This window comes from Podarcis tiliguerta (genome assembly GCF_965153285.1).
Source record: "Podarcis tiliguerta genome assembly, chromosome: 8".
Taxonomy (NCBI): Eukaryota; Metazoa; Chordata; class Lepidosauria; order Squamata; family Lacertidae; genus Podarcis; species Podarcis tiliguerta.
The window spans coordinates 73,120,755-73,135,288 of NC_139541.1; the positions used below are offsets into that span (position 1 = coordinate 73,120,755).

At 45.2% G+C, this 14,534-nt stretch overlaps 1 protein-coding gene across 1 annotated transcript; it reads right to left on the reverse strand.

Moving 5' to 3' along the window:
* Window positions 1-5,344: 5,344 nt before the first annotated feature.
* Window positions 5,345-14,251, reverse strand: LOC310684727 (phospholipase A2 inhibitor and Ly6/PLAUR domain-containing protein-like). The gene is made up of 5 exons (XM_083456218.1): window positions 14,148-14,251; window positions 10,479-10,583; window positions 9,132-9,281; window positions 8,256-8,393; window positions 5,345-6,142 (listed from the first exon to the last, which is right to left on the reverse strand). Exons 1-5 carry the CDS (start codon window positions 14,206-14,208, stop codon window positions 5,994-5,996), a joined length of 603 nt encoding a protein of 200 aa, XP_083312344.1. The 5' UTR covers window positions 14,209-14,251; the 3' UTR covers window positions 5,345-5,993.
* Window positions 14,252-14,534: the final 283 nt, after the last annotated feature.

The window sequence follows — 14,534 nt, forward strand, 5'->3', positions numbered from 1 at the left end:
TCTGTTGGGGTAACGGCTGGTCCTGATCCCCTGGTGACGCACCTCCCTGTCTCGTCCGAAGGCGAACACTCCTCCTGCGAGTACTCAGGTCTCTCCTTCTCTCAGACCTCAGTCTCTGCAGCTCGGGAGATGTCGGTGGGTTACTAGGCCCAGAGGCCGCCTCAGCCTCTCCTGACCCAACCGGTAGTGGAGCAGCTGTCAGAGATTGCCCAGCTGGAGGCAACGAGGTAATCCCCGCATCTGGAGCAAGGGCAGGTTCAGGCCCCTGACTCAGCCCAGCTGGTGCTTGTTGCAGGGGAACCTGTGCAGACTGGGGCTCTTCAGAATCAGGTCCCAGACTGGGTTCAGATGCCGCCTGGGGCAAAAGATCCGGTGTGGACTGAGACTCCTCTGGCTCCGAGTCTGAGTCTGAGTCCCAGGCCATCACAGCTTGGATGATCATAGAATCATAGAATCTTAAGAGTTGGAAGGGACCCAAGGGTCATCTAGTCCAACCCCCTGCAATGCAGGAATCTCAGCTAAAGTATCCATGACAGATGGCCATCCAATCTCTGCTTTAAAACCTCCAAGGAAGCTGAGTCCACCACCTCTTGTGGGAAAGGTGGTGATGACTGCAGAGTCTTCATAGGTTTACATGGTGAAAGCTGTGACCTGGCATCATGGGCTACAGAACCTAAGTCTCTATAGGTCAAAGATAGCAAAAATTAAGGGTCCCCAGAGTGAAGCAGGCAATTCTCTGCAGATAGTATCACAGAATTGGAAGGGACCACGAGGGCCATCTCATCCAATTCCTTGCAATGTAAGAATCCTTTTGCCCGATGTGGGATTAGAACCCACAAACCTGAGACTAAGAGTCTCACGCTCTACCAGCTGAGCTAGGGTTTCCATCTAACTCATTGGAGGGTGATGAGGAAGCAGAGCTGGCCATGAGGAGTTGAGAAGGAAGGAAGGAAATGGATCCATCATATGATTATGCACTGAGCCAGAGAAGGAAACAGGTCAAGGCACCACTTCCCTGACTTCTTGGAAATGCTGACATGTTCGCTTCCTGAAATGGTGCACAGTAGCCATAATCTCAAAGAACCCCGGGCAGAGAGAGCAATGGAAAGTTTCTCATGTGGCTGGTAGGAGCGTGACATAGCAAGAGGCAAATTTACTGCATGCGAGTTAAGATATAACCAAGTCTGCTAATGGATACAGCAGCCAGCAAGCCTTCCTTATCAAGCTCCTTCAATTAACTCTTAACTGCGGTAAGGAAAACACTTTTCATGTTTTATTATATCTATGCATCTAGACACAGGCCTTTCTATCTGACCCGTGGGTCTCTCCCCAGGTGAAATCCCCTTCTGGCTCACACCCTTTGTCCCTCTGGCCACACCCTGACCTCTCCTTGTTTCACATCCTCCCAGGGTGTTTTTGCTTGCCTGGGAAAGTGTCCTCTAAGAATGACTCTTGCTTCCTGGATGCAGGATAGGGAGGGGTGAGTGAGTGCATATAGAAACTATCCCCCTGTAAGAATCACAGAGGCTGAACTAGTCAAACTGTCTGCAAGGCATGAATCTCAACTAAAGCGTTATTAAGAGCTCCAATTCATCTTGCTTGTTTCTGATACTCTATGCATTCATTGCTCCATTTGTTTTTGCTTCTGGCTTTGCCCACCAGTGGCAAGTAGCCTTTAGAATGTCAACCAGAAGGGAATGTGGACCTCAACGCTGAATCCCCAGTGCTGGTTTAGATCTATACTATTATAGTATAGCAGAGACATCACCTTGCCAACAAAGGTCTGTATAGTTAAAGCCATGGTTTTCCATGGTTTTCCCAGTAGTGATGTATGGAAGTGAGAGCTGGACCATAAAGAAGGCTGATCGCCGAAGAATTGATGCTTTTGAATTATGGTGCTGGAGGAGACTCTTGAGAGTCTCATGGACTGCAAGAAGATCAAACGCATCCATTCTTAAGGAAATCAGCCCTGAGTAGTCACTGGAAGGACAGATCGTGAAGCTGAGGCTCCAATACTTTGGCCACCTCATGAGAAGAGAAGACTCCCTGGAAAAGACCCTGATGTTGGGAAAGATGGAGGGCGCAAGGAGAAGGGGACGACAGAGGACGAGATGGTTGGACAGTGTTCTCAAAGCCACAAACATGAGTCTGACCAAACTGCAGGAGGCAGTGGAAGACAGGAGTGCCTGGCGTGCTCTGGTCCATGGGGTCACAAAGAGTCGGACATGACTAAACGACTAAACAACAACAATTAGATCTATAATGTTGTTAAACATTAGCGGAAAATGTTTCTGTTCTGCCAGGCCTATGTCGGCAGTTCCCAGAGCTTCCTGTGAAGCAGGACAAACACCTTCATGAATGCATAAAAAGGCAGGAACTGGTGTATGAATCATGCAGCAAGATTTTTAAAGCCGGCCCAAGAGCAGGGTAGGGATGCTTTTTTAACCAAGGGCCAAATACCCTTCTTTGCAACCTGCCGAGGGTCACATTACAGTGGTGGGTGGTGCCAAAGCAGAAGTGGACAGTAATAAAACCAATAGCATTTTTACCTTTGCACAATAGGCTGGCTTCTACACATGCTGGCAAAGCCTTCTCTGCTCTCCAGTCAGATGAGAAACAGTTATTAGCAACACTGAATGAAAATCTCCTCTCCAACCCTCCCCCCCCCCCAGCAAAAACTCTTGGAGTGCGAAGCAGTACCAGAGATGGGTGTGGCTTGGGAAGAGTTCAAGGGCCAGAGAGGGAGACTTTGAGGGCCACATTCTTCCCCAATGCCTGAAGCTCCACAACCCTACCCCAAAATGTGGACCCACATCTATTTTGGGCTTTGCTTCGGGGATGTCTTGGACTGGCACAGTTGAGAGAGGGCTGAGGCCAATGGCTTTTGCCTGAAAGAGTCTCAAATTTATGGGTGGTTCAACTCATGGTTGATCTTTCTCAAAGGTCCTTCTCTGACTCTGATGCAGACTCTTTCTCCAGTTGCAGAGACCTGAGCTGCAGTGTGTCCCTGGATCTCGCTGCTGAGCTGCCATGAATTAAGATCTTTCCCCTAGGTCCAGAGTTCAACTCATAAAACAGAAGTGCTGGGTTTACTGCCTGGCAGTAAAACCGCCATGATTGCCCATATGGCAGCTCCCTGGCTTTGTTGCAAATGCAAATGCAAATGTTGGAGCCCTTGGCATGGTCAGCATCTGAGGTTGGCATTACCAGGCACCTACTGAAGCCCACACCCCTGTTGCAGACCCATGACTAGCTCTATGCATGGCGGTCAGATTACTGTCATTCTGGGTGGGGTTGCGCTCCCTCTGAAGGAGCAGCCAAGGCTCTTGAAGATAGGGACAGGGAAACATCCCATTCAACTTGTATCCCAATCTCTGTCAAGCGGTAACAAGATTTTAGATCAGGGGTCAGCAAACTTTTTCAGCGGGGGGGGGCAGTCCACTGTCCCTCAGAGCTTGTGGGGGGCTGGACTATATTTTTTGGGGGGAAATGAACAAATTCATATGCCCCACAAATAATGCAGATTTGAATTTTAAATGAAAGCACACATTCTACTCATGTAAAAACACTTTGATTCCCAGACCATCCGTGGGCCGAATTTAGAAGGCAATTGGGCTGAATCTGGCCCCCGGGCCTTAGTTTGCCTGCCCAAGTTCTCGATGGTTCCAAGTGCTCATCCAGGGTTTGTATTTCCACTGGAAAATCAAGACACAGTGTAGTCTGCATAGTCTTAGAACTATGGTTTATTCACACATATTTACACCTAAAGCCTTCAGTGGAGGGGGTACCTCTCCCTGCTCCTCTCATAGCTATAGCAAGCTTGGCTCCAAAGCAGCAGCCAGTCATGGCCCTCCATTTTGTGGTGCAACCTCTCCCAGCCAGCGTGCATGGAGTTCTGCATACTTCCTTCTTCTTGCTCAAGAACGCCTTATCAATAAACGTCTGTGTAGACTCAAGGGACACCCTCCTTTCCCACAGTGACATCATGTCCTCCTGCTCCCCAGGGCCTTCTACATGGTTGATGAGAGCTATTGGCTGTCCATCAGCACCATTGTTCCCTTCAATGACCCACCATCACCAGGCTGGCCTCATGAGGAAGTTTTCTGGTTCTATTCCCAGCCATTGCTAAGTCCAGGAATCCATGAGTTTGCTCAAACTCTGACCCTCCACTGGATGTAAAGATTAGGGGGAGTCTGCCCACCTCTCCCTTTCGTAACAGTAGTTTCCGGGGGGGAGGGGGGAGGACACAAACCGAAAGTTATTTTACTTAGTATATGTGTGAGGTTTTTGTCTTAGCATCATTTGGGTAGGTTATTTAACTGTTCATTTGTTATTTTCCCTTAGCAGTGTGAAAGGTTAGGGCATGGTTTGCCTCTGTCCCCCCTCTCTTCTCCTCCAACCTTATACTATAAACAACATCAATGTCTCACACTGAATGTAACTGATCCGTAGAAAAGACTCTATGCCCTGAAAATAGAGACAACGTACGCACTTTATGAAAAAAATATTTAATGAAGGAATCCATGAGTTTGCTCAAAGTCGGACCCTTCACTGGATGTAGAGATTCTGGGAAGTTCATAACAGTATATTCCAAAACAACACGCAAATATAAAAAAAAGGGCAGCCTTCAAAATTGGTCCTTCTCTGACTATTGCAATGGGGTTTGTTGTTAAACCGTTCTTGGAATTGTGGCAATCTGAGATGCTCTGTCACTGGGAAGCAGCCCTTCCCACTGTCAATGGCTCCTTTTGTTGTTCCTCAGACCACCAGCTCCTTCAAGCTAGGGTTACCATGTCTCCTCTTTTTCCAGGACACATCCTCCTTTTCAGTGGTAAAATCTGAGACGAATTGCAGTTATTTGCTCTTAACGGTCATCATAACTGTCATAGTGTCCTCTTTTTCATTCTTCAAAAGAAGCCAACCCTACAAAATAAGAATGTTCTTCGCTCCTGTGCTAAGCAGAAGCTTAGCAGCTTGGCTCATGCCTCTTGCTTGACAAAATGGAGATGCGGCTAGGAGCATAGGCATGACTGAAATGGTAGTGGGACTTGCTTCTGATTTTAGGTTTTAGTTTCTTCATTTGTTTTAACTGAGGTTCATCTCTTTTATACATGCAATAATCTTGGACACAGATAAGGAGTGTTCCTCTGCCCCAGAATGGCCACATCACTTTTTGAATCAATACGAAGAAAGGTACCTTAGGAAGAAACACAAGGATCTCTTTTGTAGGCTCACCTGTGCCACCCCACTCAGCCACAGAAGGAACCTCTGACTGGCACCTTCTCTTCGTTAAACCCAGGTTGACAGCCATCCAGAAGAAACAAACAAAACCATTTTTGGACTGAATATTCTTTATTGGCCCTGCAATATTTCATTCAGAAAACAGCCTGGAGCTTCAAAAACACAACTTGGAGGAGGTGCGGGAGGTATTGTGGTACTCAAATCAGGATGAGGAAGAAATTCAATTTTGTATGCATGTTAATGAGAAACTAACTCATTTGCACTTTCCAGACCAATATACAAACTAAAACCCACCTAGCCTTCAAATTTCACATTTCTCAGAATTTTGCAGTGTAGTTCTTCAACCAAACAGCGTATACGAAAATGCATTTATGCGAGTAAAGTGTATATATTAGGGATAATAACATACTATGTATATTGTTCCAACTGTCTGCAAAAGTTGTGTTTAATAGGGTAAATTCATGCTAAATGTCGGCAGATTTTCATTTTATTTTTTAAATGAGAAACTTAATAGCACTGAAATTTGACAGATCTGTCCATTTCAGTGCCGAAATGCTCATGGCATGAAACCTTCAAGGTGGCTGGCATGGAAAGAGATCTCAGGAGAGAAACTTCATAAAGGGAATGCTGGAGATTATGGGTAGCAAGAGAAGGAAGGAGTTCTTCCCCAAGGTATGGTTGGCACTAGGTATTGTTGCTTTAGGAGTTGTGGCTGGTTTCCAAGTTGTGGCTGATGCAGAATTCCTGGCTCTTTAAGCTTTTGGAGGATCTGCTTTTTCTGCAGCAGGGAGACATGTTATTGTTTTGATATTGTAGGGGATTCCTCCAATGGTCAGTGTATAGTTCTGTACATCACACATATTGCTTGTTCCACAACCATGCAGGACGAACATCTTGGCACCTGCAGGTAAATATGGGGATCATCAGCAGGTGTCAGTGGTAGCTGCTCTAGGAAAACAAATGGGGCATGGCCCTTTCAATGTCAGTCTGCCCTCACCCAGCCCCCACCGGCCTGCCTTCTGACTGACAACCAGTCTAACGGATGAGCTTCACCATCAGCTTCCTTTTCCTTAGGGGCATTGCCTCTTGTAAATCGGAACACAGAGGAAGATGGGTACAAAACTAGGACTAGTTACTCTGCCTGCCATGGGCTCTGCCTATGGTCGGTCCTATGCTAATTGATTGTAGAACCTTATATTTTCAGAATTTGTATTTCTATATAGTAGTCGCCTGGGGTCCCATGGTGCCCAGTGTGTTTTGCAGAACACCCAGCCACCTTTATAGCAAACTGAAAGGAAAAACAGGGAAATCTGGGGCCTGCCAAAGAAAAGAACCTGGGGCTCAGACCTCTGAGACCACGAGTGTCTGTTCCTCAGCCATAGTGGAAATAATTTTGCAACAATTGGGATCCATCCATTCTTAACCTGGCCCTGGGCTGGATTGGGGAGGAGAGGAAGAGGCAGACGAGAAAAACAGATATGGGCGAAAGTGGCTCAACTTGGGGACACTTGGCAAATTCTCAATTTTTTTTCTTTCAGGGGTTTATTTCCGAGCCTGTGATTCTCCCTGAGCTATAACTCCTTCTGGGGTGCAGCCTGTCCCCCCCAGACCACATCCATAACCAGCCTACTCATCACCCTCCTTTGGGGCTAGAACACTTGCTTGCCTGGACAGAGGAGAAAGATGGCTGCATGTTGTGCATGTGAAATGGGGGGGGGGGACCTCAATGTTTTTGCTGCACCCACTTCTGATTCTGCTCCACTCATCACGGGCACCTGACCTTTGGTAAGCAAATTTATATAATTGTTAAATATTTATAGGACCCTACTTCTCAAAAGAGCTTGGGTCAGTTAACACACCCACAATTTATTTTTACATTTATTGTTGTTGTTTTTTAAAAAGAATTAATCCTCCATCTGAAAAAGGTATCCCACCTTCACTGCTAGGAGCTCAAGGTGACATATTTGGTTGTCACAACCATCAACATCTTACAGTGGTACCTCAGGTAAAGAACTTCATTCGTTCTGGAGGTCTGTTCTTAACCTGAAACTGTTCTTAACCTGAGGTACCACTTTAGTTAATGGGGCCTCCCATCGCCACCGCATGATTTCTGTTCTCATCCTGAAGCAAAGTTCTTAACCCGAGGTACTATTTCTGGGTTAGTGGAGTCTGTAACCTGAAGCATCTGTAACCCGAGGTACCACTGTATTTTATGTTCACAACATGGCTGCCATGGAGTCCAACTGTGCTAGGGAGAAAAAGAAACCTCTTTCCTATCCAAACATGCATTTCCAATAATAAACCTGCTACTTATTCTCCGATGCCAAGTGCCTCTCTGTGTGACTGCATCAAAGTAAGCCTCCTCTCCTAACAATAATTCAGAAGCTGAAAACCTCCAAGCTGTGTGCTAACTCTGCATACCAGTCAATAGTATTCAGAGTCATATTTCTTTAACACTGGTTGCAAAAGAAAGCCCATGTGGCTTATCATTATGCCGAATCTGTCTAATACTTTTTGAAGACCATCCAGTGTGGTGGCCATCATCACTACGTCTTGTAGACCAGTTCCCATCATTCAACTATGCACTGGGTGACAAAGTATTTTCTTTTGCCCATATGATATGTTCCAACATTTAGCTTCTAAATGTTCCAAGTTCTACTCAAATGAGAAGGGCTTATGTGAATGGGCCCAGACTCAATCCCGCACTCGACACTTTAGTGCTCCAAAGGATGGTGCACACATGCCATTAGCACCTTATCATGGGTGCAATCCCACCATGCTCTGGCACAGCACTTGTTCATTTCAATGATGCTTGCACCAGAGAACATCCTGGAAGATGGTTCCCCAAGAGTCAGGGCTGCAAGTCTCTTGCTCAGCCGCCTGAGATAGTTATCTCATCTTGCCTGATGGTTGGTCCACCTCTAGATCCTCCAGAGGCAGCATTCCCCTCCCACCTGCTCTCCCCACCCCACGGAATCCCTCCTCCTTTGCTTAGTCCCTTCAGAGTCCCTTACCAGAGCTTCCTTCTACAGAGATGCAATTCCTTTGACCATCTGTGCATGAGATCTGTTCACCCTTGCACTCTTCCTCCGTCTGAGCATAACATCCTTTTGGGCAAGTGTACCCATTCACAGTCCAAGAAGCTTGAAGAGCTAGGAAGCAAAGAAGAAAGAAGCAAATGGTCATATATGGAAAGTTTTTACCTAAGAATCTCCAAAGAGCCCCGATGGATCATTGACAGGCCTGCTTCACACAGACACAGCAGCCGCAGCCTTCCTAATGCATTCACACAACCACCCACTGAGTCCTCCCCACTCCCAGCTCTTTCTTAGCATATTCTTTGTCAGAATGAAAGAATGAGTTCTAGACACACAGGTTTGACACCTTTCCTGTCTTGTGTTAGGATGAAAGGTGTGGAGGTACCAAAACGTCCTCCACTCCACCCTGTTCTTGCCAAATTTTAAAAGCAAATTGTGTGTGTTTTCATCATTCTGAAACCAAGGGCCCCTCCAGACTGGTGTTTTATTGCAGGTTCATTTGTGCAACATGTTCTTCAAACTATAACACAGCTTTAGTGATGGATTTATCCTGGTTTCATTTCTTCTGTGATGCTTCTCCCGTTCTACTGCATTCTACTGTGGGATGAAAATAAACCAGGACATTTGTGGTATGAAAAACTATGGGATTTCAGCTAGAAGTAATGGGATGTGCAGTGATTAGAAATTAAGCAGTATGACCATGCACATACAAATGGTATTGAGAATGGAATAGTGTGTGACTGCCCCAGTAGCATCATGGGCACAAATCATTCTGAATGCACCATAAAAAGAACTTCTGGAGTGGCTCATGTCTGCAATTCTGATATCATAGAGGGGTAGGTTATGACATACAGGTCCAATTTAACTTTGCGTTGCACCCATCTTCAGTACAGCAAGCAGAGCTGGAGCGCAAATGTTTCCCGTCTCCTATGGTGATGTTATAAGCATTGGCACAAGAATCACTTTTTCCACATGAATAGGTTGTTGTGTCAAACTCGGTGCCTGTTTACCGGAAGAAGAGAAAGACAAACAACAGGTCAGGAGAGCTCATTCCCCAGAATCCTTCATTCTCTGCCGAACTCTATGGTCTCCGCTCTGCCTTGCCCTTCCATCTTGGTTCCAAGTTCTCCCAAGGGAATATGGCTCAGTGGAGTAGAGCCTCCATCTTGCTGAAGTAAGCTCTGGAAATTCCAGATCAATGGTGAATTACCTCAGGTCTGTGGACCAAAGGGAACCTCTTTCTATATCTGACCCTTCAGAACTGACCCAATACACACCCCTTACCAACTTCGTTTTACATCCTCCTTGAGAGTGTTTGCCTGGCTGATATATGTCATTGAAATCTGATAATGATTTCGGTTTCCTTGACCGAGTGGAAGAAAGAGAGATGGGTGTTTGTGGGCAGAACCTAGCCTATGAAGCTAAAATTTACATTTCTTACTTTGCCCACTTTTGCTTATGACCCTGCCCAGTTCTGGTGTGTGGCCCTCAAAACAGAATGTGGCCCTCAGCTTAAAAGGGAATTCTGCTCTGGAACACTGCCAGAAATGTCAGGAGGTGGTTAGTGGTAGAGGAGAAAGTCCGGGCTGGTCCATTAAGTGAATGGGGTACTTCCTGTTCTTCTTCTATTATTATTATTATTATTATTATTATTATTATTATTATTATTATTATTATTATTATACTATTTATACCTTGCCCATCTGACTGGGTTGCCCCAGCCACTCTGGGCAGCTTCCAACATATATAGAAACATAAACATTTTAAAAAAACCTTCCGTATACAGAGCTGCCTTCAGATGTCTTCTAAAGGCTGTATAGTTACTTATCTCCTTGGTTTGGGGGTCACATAACTCCATACCCTCCAACGTTTATCTGATGAAAATAGGGACGGCACAAGGAAATGCAGGACATTCCAGGATCAAATCAGAAACCGGGGTAGCTTCTGTAAATCTAGGACTGTCCCTGGAAAATAGGGAAATTTGGAGGGTCTGCTATCAGCATCCAACTCCTCCTTAGTCTCAGGGTTGTCCCTTGCAGAACTCAACTGGGAGCAGGAGATGGGGACGAAAGTAGAATGATTTGGCTCTGCCCATCATTGGCCTTCTTCCATACCAGTCCTAATGGGCACCAGCCTCCATTGGATAGATTGTGGCACAGCATGGAGGATGCCACCAGGCAAGGCCAATACCTCCCTTACCAAGCATTGTGCTCTGGTCCCTGATGAGCACGCAGGCATCCGAAGCGTTAGAAACACAGTACGAAGCGTTAGAAACTTCTGCTCCTTGTACACACTTCAAGACAGCTGGAAGAAGAGAGAAGGGCATCATTCAACTATGGGATTGAAGAACCCTCATGCATTGGACAAAATGGGGAAGGCCCGTGTCCCATTCAGTGCGTAATGCTGACTCTGGGCAAAGTTTTTCCTAGAGTGCACATCACAGTGTGAAATGTGTCCTGCTGGATAAGAACTTGGCTGTGTACACACCATACATTTAACGTTTATTTAAAACACACGGCACACACACACCCAATCCCGGGAACTGTAATTTGCCCCTCTCAGAACAACAATTCCCAGCACCCTGAACCAACTACAGTTCCCATTATTATTTGGGGAATGTCATGTGCTTTACATGAAGGTTGTCATAATTTACAAATTTTAATGCACATGTGTTTTCTAGCTAATCAAAATGCCATCTTGGGTGAATAGGGGGAAGAAAGCAGGGAATTATGTCAACTTTGAACAGTCTATTTCCATACCTTCTTCCTCCCATAGGAGACAGTGATGGCCTCCAACTTTAAAAGAGGATTAAAGAAATTCAGATAGGAGAAGATTCTCAATGGTGACTCAGTGTGACGGCTATGCTTTCTGTCTACCACGAAGGCAGCAATGCCTCTGGAAGCCCGTTTCTGGGAATCACAAGTGAAGAGAGTGCTGTTGCAGGTCTTAGTTATGGGATTCCCATAGGCATCTGGCTAAAAACAGGATTGTGGACAATATGGGCTACTGGCCTGATCCTGCAGGCTATTCCTGTGTTTTTCTACCAAACACAGAGTTAAAGGTAAAGGGACCCCTGACTGTTAGGTCCAGTCACAGACGACTCTGGGGTTGCGGGGCTCATCTCGCTTTATTCGCCGAGGGAGCCGGCATACAGCTTCGGGGTCATGTGGCCAGCATGACTAAGCCACTTCTGGCAAACCAGAGCAGCACACGGAAATGCCGTTTACCTTCCCACTGCAGTGGTACCTATTTATCTACTTGCACTTCGTGCTTTCGAACTGCTAGGTTGGCAGGAGCAGGAACCAAGCAACGGGAGCTCACCCCATCACGGGGATTCGAACTGCTGACCTTCTCACAGTGTCACCCGTGTCCCACCAAATACAGAATCTAGCCCTTAATTTTATTATTGATTGATAGATTACTTAATTTCTATGCTACTTAATATATTAAAATTATCTCTAAAGGCAAAGGAGCCAATTCCTAGGGGGCAAGGTCCTTTTGCCCTCCCCCCCCCCCATAAAATATGTCAGGGGAGGCCCCCCCAAGAAGATGGGCATTGCCATTCAAATGCTGTGTGTGCACCATGTCATGTGATTGATCATGCAGGGCGGGGATTTGGTGCCCCTCCCCAATATTTTATTCAAGTTGGGGGCCCCCCTGCTATGAGGTGTATAAAAAGCCGAAGCAACAACAGACAACTTAAAGAAAACATTACAAAAATACACAGTTACATATAAAAACATTACATTAATATAACATTACTATATATATATATATATTTATATATATATAAATCAGTAGCAATTCCTTTCGATCTCTTTTTTATATATATAAATTTTATTAGTTTTTTAACATATCATTTTCAACAGTAATTAAACATACTTTTACATCTTATTCAATTTTTTTGACTTCCATCAGTCCTGTCTGAAAATTTTCCAATCTAATCTCTTAGTATGCATTTCTTATTTTCCCTATTACATTTCAAACTCATAATCAATATCTTTTTCTACTTTGAAACACTTCGTATATTTCTCCTTACAAAACTTCTTGTAGTCCTACCTACTTGCGTAATTTGTTGATTACAGTTGCTCTTCAAATAATTCAACAATTCCTTTCATTCTCAGCCTCTCGGTTCTCACCCAGAGTCCAAACACACCCTCAGCTCACCCACAAAAGTCGCAATCAGAACAGCGGCCATCGATCTAGTCTCTCACTATAGACTTGCTTTTCATGGGCAAGCCCAAGGTCAATGGTACTTCCTCAGGCTTCCCACAGCTGTGTCCCATTCAGCTGCCCTTTCCACAACCACTTCAAGGTACAGCAGATGTATTAAGTCTCCCAGGGGGTCCAAAGGCTGGGGGAAGTTTCCCCCTGCGCTCACAGCTCTTTCTTCACCCTCTGTCCCCTCCTCGTTCTCAAGCTGCCATACAGCTCGGCTCTTCTTTTTGCCAAGAGATCCTCCTGTGGTAAGAAAGTTCTCTGCAAAGTTTTTAACCCTCCAAGATTGGCATTAAACAATGGCACAGTAGGTATGTGATTCCAATTTTGTCCCTGACCACATAGTAGGAAAACACATCCGATGAATGATATTTGGAAAAAGAAAAAGAAAAAACTTTACATGGCAGATCCTGTGAATGCTGCTCCTGTAAAATGGGGTGCACAACTGGCATTTGAGTGCTGTATAGAGATGGTGTACTAACAAACACCAATCTTCTGTGTCATTAAGAGGGGCACATTCCCCTTCCCACCCCACCCCATGCCATCAATGGCCCCAGTTACAGCACATTGGGATTTTGTCAAGAAAGCCAAAAGAAGATCAATCAGCAGTAGAAAACGACCAAGGCAATTGTTGAATTGTTTCTTTAAATGTAAAAGGTTCATCATTGTTTCACCCAATGTGTATACCTTTAAGGGGCCGGAGCAAGGGCCAGAGCAAACTAACGAGATCCAGCTTTACAGCTGTGAGGCATAGCAGGTGCTGCTGAGTTGCATTGATTAAGCTGTGTTGGGAATTGGCTGCAGTATATAAGGGGCAGCACCTAGCTCTGCCTTTTACCCTGGGGATGGGTTGGTGGTTGGGTCTGGTTTGGTTGTAGATGTATTTAGTGTTTAAGGAGTTTTTGTTTTTCTTATTAAAACCTTGTTTAAGTTATTTTTGAGTCCCTTCTTTTTAATGCAAGCTCTCCCCAGCAAGCTCTCTGCGCTACTATACTGCAAAAAGCCAACAGCAATAGCATTTTGCTAGTTACACGGCAGGTGACATAGCTACCTAGGGTGGGTGTGTGGGTGTGTGATTTTGTAGCTTTATATTCTGATTTTATCCTGTGAACTGCCCTGAGACTGAGGGTATAGGGCAATGCAATAAACAAACAAACAAACAAACAAATAAATCTCATTCAAAATATGCCTCCCAATTCTAGTTCTACTGGACTTAACCTTCCAGAGGTCCTTTACCATTACCCTTTTTACCTACTATGAATAGACCTTTGGAAGTTAGTGACTTAGGCTCATCCATTGCAATATACATACTCCGAGTAGCACTTAGCTGAATACTGTATATTTCAGCCAACACCTTTAGAATTTACAGCAGATTACTCCCAGTCTATGATTCTATGATTCCCCATCACCAAAGGCATCCACTCAAAGGCTAGCGTGGAAGTCCAAATTGGGGGGGGGGGGACACTAGCTCTTGCATGCACCTCATCTCTTCCTTTTGCTAAAGATCAGACTGTGGCAGGAACAATCTGTGCAAACTTTTAAACCTTCAAACGATGGCCCAGTTGATATGCCATTCCATAGTACTGGTCTTCCATTCTGTCCCTAACAGCATAGTAGGAAAATGGATGTGATCAATGATAAATAACTTACATGTATCCGCAGAGGCAACTAAGAGTGGCGAAAGAAGGCAGAGCACAAGGAGAGGCACCATGGTGTCGTAAGGTAGGGCTAAGATCCTTGCTGAGCTTGACTGCTTCTTGTGCCCAGATGTATGGGCAAAGGACGTTTTATAGATGGGTCTGCTGTAACATCTTTTAGGGAGTTGCTCCAATGAACCACAGTAAAAGGAGTGTTGTGTAGTGTAAATACCCATAAAGAAAATGGGTGGAGATGCTTCTCTTATTGTGCCAGGACTTCCTGGAACGAACGGTGGATTCTGACAACAAATTTGGCAAAACTGATGCCAACTTGAGGCATTTCTAGCTTTAGGAATGTTTGGCATGTACCTTACATATTATTACCGTACTTATTCCATTT

Bases quoted from the DNA above. Each gene is read 5' to 3' on its own strand.
- LOC310684727 (XM_083456218.1), bottom strand. From the start codon at position 14,208: ATGGTGCCTCTCCTTGTGCTCTGCCTTCTTTCGCCACTCTTAGTTGCC. The intron at 8,394-9,131 runs GTATGTCATAAC...TTTGCTTCCTAG, and splicing joins CGCAAAGTTAAATTGGACCT to CTCTTCAAGCTTCTTGGACT. The intron at 6,143-8,255 runs GTAAGGGACTCT...ATTTACCTGCAG, and splicing joins CTCTGTAGAAGGAAGCTCTG to GTGCCAAGATGTTCGTCCTG.